The 9,003-nt window shown below is 41.4% G+C and overlaps 1 protein-coding gene across 2 annotated transcripts in view; it reads right to left on the bottom strand.

The window, feature by feature from the left end:
- Positions 1 to 429: 429 nt before the first annotated feature.
- Positions 430 to 9,003, bottom strand: part of srl (sarcalumenin) — a 51,270-nt gene continuing 42,696 nt past the window's right edge. Inside the window, exons 6-7 of one of the 2 annotated variants that reach the window (XM_061974173.2) lie at positions 7,781 to 8,014; positions 430 to 3,865 (exon numbers count right to left, since the gene is read on the bottom strand). In XM_061974173.2, coding sequence (XP_061830157.1) covers positions 3,054 to 3,865; positions 7,781 to 8,014 — 1,046 coding nt within the window. In that variant the 3' untranslated portion in view covers positions 430 to 3,053. The remainder of the gene's footprint in view (positions 3,866 to 7,780; positions 8,015 to 9,003) is intronic. The other variant, XM_061974174.1, reaches the window with a different exon arrangement.

Here is a 9,003-nt window from a genome sequence, read left to right as displayed (position 1 = left end):
CATATTTTCAAAGCTTAGTTTGAACGTAATACTATTGGAGAAGGCTTTTATTCTGAAAAGCTGCTTGGCCAGTAGTATATAACAAGCTTAACTGCTGTCTGAGCTATGTGTGTATATGCATGCATAATGGGAATATCCATAGGGAAAAGGGGCAGTGTTACTATCTTTTATGGAGAACGAATATAATCGATTGCAGCACTTAAATATATACGTTTAAGTAGGGGTAATGACTTTTATTGTGAATAATCCCAGTTTGTATACAGTGAATGCATCATATTTAGGAATGTACTAAGTGAAAGTGAAAGAACTGTGGAGCCCTTTTACTCAAAGTAGTTCCATTTTATTGTAAGTGATGTGTATTAATTACACATGTTAGGCCTAATTCTAACTTCACCTGCCAAATGTCATTCATAGCGCCCCCTGATGGCATTCACTATTATGAGTGAGTTTAAATCAGCCTGAATTGTAATATTAATACTAGTTATGGGCCTGCTGCAATGCAAGCAGCCCATATTATTGCTTATACTTCAACTTTTATTATAATTATTCTTTTTTTATCACTCTCACACACACGATTAAATCACACCTCCCGGCTTCCAGTGACGACAAAGTGATGCCGCAATGCAGGTTCAATGTAAGAATGCAAAATAAATAAGAGACGGTTTAAAGAAAATGAAAATATACAATTTTGCTTGTCTTGCTTTAATTTAAACCTCTTTATTGTGACTCGACCGCCAGAAAAAGCACCAAATGTAATTCAACCTGGTCAATCAGAAACCTGTATTCTGGAAGCTTCCAAATGGATCTATTTAGAATTTGTATAGCAAAACAAAAAAAGGGACACAGGTCAACTGAGATACTGAACAATAGCTTTAAAAAGACACAACACATCACTTCTATTTGTTGCATGAAGGGGGCTTTTCTTTTTTTTCTTTTTCTTTTTTTTTTGCATTTTTACACAGCACACTCTAGTGGACATTTATACAACTGCAGCGTAAACATACAAAAAAAAACATGTGAAACACACTCCAAGAATAAAAAATAAAATATGAACGAAAAGGGATTTATTTAGCATTTAGATGCGATGTTTGCATGACGAATGAGAGGGGTTAGTGCTGGAAGAAGAGGCGGGGCGGGGGTTAGGGGGAGTACATGTGTTCATCCATGGACTTTAATTAGACCAAGTCTGCTCCTTCTCCTACTTACCTGCACCCTTTTTTTTTCCTATTCCTTAGATAAAGCCAGAAACTCCCTGTTTTCCCTGAACGCCTCACAGGGTTGAGGTAAGACAGGAAGTCTCAAAACTGTATGTCCCACTACCAGGAAGTTCACTGAGGTAGGTTTTTAATGTCAGAACGCGTCGCTCCAACGGTCGGCGGCGTCTTCTGTCGGCAGAGGTCAGGGTTCAACTCATGAGTCTTCGCTCTATGTCGCCGCCCTGATACCGAAGTACATGTCAAACTACTTCCATAACGTAAATGACCGCCATAACCGCAACACCAGGGGGAGCTCCACAAACCACGTTAAACCCAGATTCCGATCTAACAAAGGTCTTAACTCATTCTCCTTCTATGCCACATCAATATGGAATGCACTCCCAACAGGTGTAAAAGAAAGGGCATCTCTATCCTCCTTCAAAACCGCACTAAAAGAACACCTCCAGGCAATTTTAACCCTTGACTAACACCCTCCCTTCTACATCCCACCTCCCCGGATTGTAAATAATCAAATGTATATACTTGTTCTTATGCTTTCTGAACTCACTATGTTCACTGCTCGCTGTACATACCCTAAGTCAGACCTACACTGTTTCAATGTCCATTTCTCTGATTGTGCAATTGTTGATGACTGAAGTGCTGATATCAAACCCTCGGATTGTAAATAATGTAAATAATTCAATGTATATACTCTGATGATTAACTTGTGTGATGACTGTATTATGCTGATAGTATATATTTGTACCATGAATTGATTTACTTGGACCCCGACTTAAACAAGTTGAAAAACTTATCCGGGTGTTACCATTTAGTGGTCAATTGTATGGAATATGTACTATACTGTGCAATCTACTAAGAAAAGTTTCAATCAATCAATCAATCAAAGCCCCACTTTAGCGCAACGTACTTCAATGCCCATTTGGAAGGTCTACACACACACACAAGCTAAAATCAATAACTTGATTGGTAACATGCAAAGTATATGAAAAAAGGTATTTGTGGTCATTCAGCTACAAAAACAAGCTGGGAAGTTTATGGATCAAAGAAGACATTACTCATAACACAATTATGCCAGATTGTAACAAAAATATAGTAAGACCAGGTTGTTTTTTTTTTTTAAAGACTCGGATGACCCTTGAAACCCCTGACCTCTGCTTCCGACACATTTGGCAGGTTGTCAACAACCAGGACCGACAAGTTGGAAACCAAACCATTGGTTGCCTGGCAGGGTCGTACCACTAACACTTCGGAAGTTAAGGCGGTACAACGTTAAGATTGACATCCCGAGCATTGATTCTCAAACTGTGGAGCGACTACCACTTTTTTTTTTTTAATACACAAACAAAAGTGTGAAATAGTTGTAGAAATAGACATTGATTTTGCCATGCAGCATGTTTTTGAGGTGGTCGTTTGAGAACCAGTGCCGGAGAACATGCAAGGTTCTATAGCACCCACAATAATATATTCGACTTCAAAAACATCTGAAGCACATGGAATCGACCTGCTGTAACACAAATTTGCAACACCTGTTTCCACTTCCGATTTTATTCACATACAAGGGAGCTGGTATTGGATTTGCAATCTGTTTGGTTCCCCCGCCCCCGCGCCCAAAAAACCACAAAGTCCTCTAACTCATCAGCACTTGTTTCCTGAAGCTGCCGTTATCACACAATGACCCCGCCCCTCCCGCTACCTGCCTCGTCCCCACAGTCCCTAAATGCATCATCTGAGGAAAATTAAACGCTAATATCCTTTTTTTTTGTTTCCTCAATAACACCGGCTTTCTGAATGACATCAGAGCCTCCTTTTCTTCACCTCCTCTGTCACCTCCGTTCCTCAGTTCTTTCGATAGCGGTTTTTGGGCTTCTCCCCGCAGCCGGTGGCCTCGCAGGAAGAAAGGCCCGGCTGTTTGCCAGAGTTGATGCTGCTCAGGAGGGCGGGCAGCTCGTTTGTGATGGCCTTTTCGATCTTATCCAGCAGACAGCCTCCGATGTAGGAGCACTGGGAGGACAAAGCTTTGAAGTTGGTGATCGGGTTGACGCCGAAGAAGTCACGGTAGGCGTCGCGGTTGGGCAGGTCGAACTTGCTGACGTTGGTTTTAGCCAGGATGGATTTGAAGATATAGAACTTGTCCGGGTCGTCTACGATCTCCTTGAAGACGAGTTCCGGGTCGCTGAAGAAGCTCATCTTGTCCTTAAAGGTCTGGACGTAGCGGTCCACCAGCAGGCCGTGGATACGAACGCGGATTCCGTGCTGGCGGATGAAGGCGATTTTATTCTCCATGCGGTTCTCGATCACCTGGTTGAGATCCTCCAGCAGGGAGATCTCCTCCCGCTTGAAGAGCTCGCGGCTGGTGTCGGGGGCGTAGTCGTAGGGCCAGAAAGAACTGACGTAGACGCGGGGGGGTTCCGTCACGTTGATAAGCGGCGCTAAGCTCCAGAAAAGAGCTCCGTAGACCCGCATTAAGTCCTGGGTGACCAGGTGGTCGGCCTTGTTGAGGATGATGCGGATCTGGGACTCGCGGCCTTTGAGTTGACGGAATAGCATCTCCAGCTCCAGTCCGACGTCCAGCTTGGTGGGGTCGAACACCACAAAGATGAGGTCAGCACGGTCAATGAACCACTGGCACACGTCATTGAAGGGGTAGCCTGGAAGGTGGAGAAGAGCCACGTGACAATGATCAGGGCCAGCCCATGGTGTAAACACTCTATGCCAGGGGGAGGGAACTTATGGCTCTAGAACCAGATGTGGCACTTTTGATGACTGCATCTGGCTCTCAGATAAATCCTAGCTGACGTTGCTTAACACGATAAGTAATGAATAATTCCGCTGGTAATCACAGTGTTAAAAATAACCACGTATCAACCAGACTACAAAGCCATCAGCGAAACCATACAGCACCAGAAGTCGCATTAATGGTAGGAAGTATTTTATTCATACTTGCCAACCTTGAGACCTCCAATTTCGGGAGGTGGGGGGTGGGGGCGTGGTCGGGTGGGGCGTGGTTGGGGGCGTGGTTAAGAGGGGAGGAGTATATTGACAGCTAGAATTCACCAAGTCAAGTATTTCATACATATATATATATATATATATATATATATATATATATATATATATATATATATATATATATATGTATATATAGATATCTACATCCTGAAAATATGCAAACAAAACTGTGTTTAGATAATTGATACTTCAAACTTGCATAAATAAATATTAAGGAATATAACATAACTTGGCTTCTGAGAGTTTCAAAATGTAATGAATAAAATGCTAAAGTTGTTGATAAACAAGCAAATATTTTAATAATTAAATATGGTCATTTTAAATGAATTATTATGATCATTTAAAATCAATTATTTCAAATATGTTTATTTTAATGTATAATTCTATGGCTGGATGTAATAAAGAGTCAGGAAAAAATACAAATAAAAATACAATTAATTTTGATGTTTTTAGCAAAATATATTAAACATGTATTTAGTTGTTTTTTTTAAATTAATAAATATATTTATTTTTAGGTAAGATAAACATAATAATACAATTTATCTCTAGTCTGGATGATTTAGTTCTTGTCACCCTGTTGTCCTCCCGTTGTGAAAAAAGGCTGTCCTCACTCAGGTCCGCATGGAGCTGGAGGGGGCGTGGCTTCTAGATCCGGCTGAAAATCGGGATATTTTCGGGAGAATATTTGTCCCGGGAGGTTTTCGGGAGCGGCGCTGAATTTCGGGAGTCTCCCGGAAAATTCGGGAGGGTTGACAAGTATGATTTTATTTATTATTGGTTACCTTCAGAACAATGTTTTTAAAAAGAAAAAGAGACTTATTATACTCTAAAAATGTTGGTCTTACTTAAAAATGCACGCATTTAGTTGTATTCAGTGTTTAATAATATTATATGGCTCTCACAGAAATACATTTTAAAATATTTGGCTTTCATGGCTCTCTCAGCCAAAAATGTTCCCGAACCCTGCTCTGTGCCGTTGTTTAAGGGTGGATCTATATTATGTCACAAAAAACATTCATGAAGTTTGGTTCTTTTATGAATTTATTATGGGTCTACTGAAAATGTGAGCAAATCTGCTGGGTCAAAAGTATACATACAGCAATGTTAATATTTGCTTACATGTCCCTTGGCAAGTTTCACTGCAATAAGGCGCTTTTGGTAGCCATCCACAAGCTTCTGGTTGAATTTTTGACCACTCCTCTTGACAAAATTGGTGCAGTTCAGCTACATGTGTTGGTTTTCTGACATTGACTTGTTTCTTCAGCATTGTCCACACAACTTTGGGAAGGCCATTCTAAAACCTTAATTCTAGCCTGATTTAGCCATTCCTTTCCCACTTTTGACGTGTGTTTGGGGTCATTGTCCTGTTGGAACACCCAACTGCGCCCAAGACCCAACCTCCGGGTTGATGATTTTAGGTTGTCCTGAAGAATTTGGAGGTAATCCTCCTTTTTCATTGTCCCATTTACTCTCTGTAAAGCACCAGTTCCATTGGCAGCAAAACAGGCCCAGAGCGTAATACTACCACCACCATGCTTGACGGTAGGCATAGTGTTCCTGGGACTAAAGGCCTCACCTTTTCTCCTCCAAACATATTGCTGGGTATTGTGGCCAAACAGCTACATTTTTGTTTCATCTGACATCACATGGACAAAGATAAGACCTTCTGGAGGAGAGTTCTGTGGTAGACCCATAATAAATTCATAAAAGAACCAAACTTCATGAATGCATTTTGTGACCAACAAGTATGAGCTCCAATCACTCTATCACAAAAAAATAAGAGTTGTAGAAATTATTGGAAACTCAAGACAGCCATGACATTATGTTCTTTACAAGTGTATGTAAACTTTTGACCACGACTGTATACACACATATATATCAAAAGGCATACTTGCCAACCCTCTTGATTTTCCCAGGAGACTCACGAATTTCAGTGCCCCTCCCGAAAATCTCCCGGGGCAACTATTCTCCCGATTTCCACCCGGACAACAATATTGGGGGCGTGCCTCAAAGGCACTGCCTTTAGCGTCCTCTCTCACCTGAAAAGGAGACTACCGTATTTTTCGGACTATAAGTCGCAGTTTTTTTTCATAGTTTGGCCGAGCTCCAGTGCAACTTATATATGGTTTTTTCCTTCTTTATTATGCATTTTCGGCAGGTGCGACTTATACTCCGGTGCGACTTATACTCCGAAAAATACGGTATTATATATGTCTCCGTCATAATTGCCAACCTTGAGACCTCCAATTTCGGGAGGTGGGGGGTGGGGGCGTGGTCGGGGGTGGGACAGGGCGTGGTTGGGGGCGTGGTTAAGAGGGGAGGAGTATATTGACAACTAGAATTCACCAAGTCAAGTATTTCATATATATATATATATATATATATATATCCTGAAAATATGCAAACAAAACTGTGTTTGGATAATTGATACTTCAAACTTGCATAAATAAATATTAAGGAATATAACATAACTTGGCTTCTGAGAGCTTCAAAATGTAATGAATAAAATGCTAAAGTTGTTGATAAACAAGCAATTATTTTAATAATTAAATATGGTAATTTTAAATGAATTATTATGATCATTTAAAATTAATTAGTTCAAATATGTTTATTTTAATGTATAATTCTATGGCTGGATGTAATAAGGAGTCAGAAAAAATACAAATAAAAATACAATTAATTTTGATGTTTTTAGCAAAATATAGTAAACATTTATTTAGTTTTGTTTTTTTAAATTAATAAATATATTTATTTTTAGGTAAGATAAACATAATAATACAATTTATCTCTAGTCTGGATGATTTATTTCTTGTCACCCTGTTGTCCACCAGTCGTGAAAAAAGGCTGTCCTCACTCAGGTCCGCATGGAGCTGGAGGGGGCGTGGCCTCCAGCTCCGGCTGAAAATCGGGAGATTTTCGGGAGAATATTTGTCCCGGGAGGTTTTCTGGAGAGGCGCTGAATTTCGGGAGCCTCCCGGAAAATTCGGGAGGGTTGGCAAGCATGGTCTCCGTTATCCAGAGGTTTATCTACAGCCCATAAAGTAGGCAGGCACGGAGCTATTTCTCAGCGTGCGTTAATATACTGACACACAACATCCGGATTCCCATCATGCATTGCTTCAAAACTACGGCAAGTAGTAATGTCCAAAAACATAACAGAGACTGAGCAGAAGAACGAAGAAGAGACAGTCATGGCGACGACGAGTAAGAAGAAGAAGTACGCTTGCAAGTTCCAAAATGATTGCAAAAAATTATTTCAGTTCATCCAGGACAGCTGGAAGGGGAAGGGGTATGCTGCCTGCAAATTTTGTAGATCAGACTTCTCCATTGAACACGGTGGCCGAACGGATATGCTCATTCATGAACGGATTATTTATATATATATATATATATATATATAAAAAATACTTGAAAATATATACTCCCACGCCAACATCTCACGAATTCGGAGGTCTCATGGTTGGCAAGTATGTCAATAGGTCAAATCAGTCAACAGGTTCTGACATCCCTATCCTATGCCAATGATTGTTCCCATCCCCCACAACCGGGTTTACCTCTTTCCTGTTGTTTGCGGTTCTCAATGATTCCGGGCGTGTCCACAAAGGTCACACGTTCCAGCAGCTTGTGTGGCATCTCAATCCCAATCAACTTTTCCAGGAAGTTTTGTCCAAATTTCTCCAGTGGAGAGAAGGACCGAGAGCTGTCCGCCGCCATCACGATGCCCTCGACGGAGCGGATCTTCTCTCCGTGCATTATCACCGTGAACTCAGAGGTAGTAGGCTCAGCTCCTGTGGATCCGCAGCGAACAACCATGAACACATTTAGTTTAGTTTGTTCGGAACATGCATACAGTTACAACAGACTGTGTGTATTTACAGTTTACATGTCCGAAAAGGAGAAGGAAAAAGCAGAGCTTATCCTGTCTAAATGTGTAACACAAACAGACACCTGATTAAATAAATAAATATCAATAAAGTTGACATGAATATATCATTAACAAGTTGTGGTTCACATAATTTGCTGAATATCTGACAGATTATGTCTCATGTATCAATAAGGTTTAAAGATGGTAATCAGAATCATTATTCCTTGTATTTTGTAAACACTTTGAATTGTTTCTTAAAAGGGGTCAAATTAGTACTTTGTTTAAATTCTTCACTAATTAATTGTACATACTGATATACTAAAGGTTTCAAGTGTTGTACGTGCATCCAAATGTGTTATGGTAAATTTTTCCCTAAGGTTTATTATTGATGTACACGATAAATATTCTATAAGTCTTGTTCACGAGTGAGGGAAGAGTGGATCGTGAGATCGACAGGCGGATCGGTGCGGCGTCTTCAGTAATGCGGACGCTGTATCGATCCGTTGTGGTGAAGAAGGAGCTGAGCCGGAAGGCAAAGCTCTCGATTTACCGGTCGATCTACGTTCCCATCCTCACCTATGGTCATGAGTTTTGGGTTATGACCGAAAGGACAAGATCACGGGTACAAGCGGCCGAAATGAGTTTCCTCCGCCGAGTGGCGGGGCTCTCCCTTAGAGATAGGGTGAGAAGCTCTGCCATCTGGGGGGAGCTCAAAGTAAAGCCGCTGCTCCTCCACATCGAGAGGAGCCAGATGAGGTGGTTCGGGCATCTGGTCAGGATGCCACCCGAGCGCCTCCCTAGGGAGGTGTTTAGGGCACGTCCGACCGGTAGGAGGCCGCGGGGAAGACCCAGGACACATTGGGAAGACTATGTCTCCCGGCTGGCCTGGGAACGCCTCGGGATCCCCCGGGA

Source organism: Nerophis lumbriciformis, linkage group LG22, assembly GCF_033978685.3.
Source record: "Nerophis lumbriciformis linkage group LG22, RoL_Nlum_v2.1, whole genome shotgun sequence".
Taxonomy (NCBI): domain Eukaryota; kingdom Metazoa; phylum Chordata; class Actinopteri; order Syngnathiformes; family Syngnathidae; genus Nerophis; species Nerophis lumbriciformis.
This window is presented reverse-complemented; position numbering and strand designations above follow the sequence as displayed.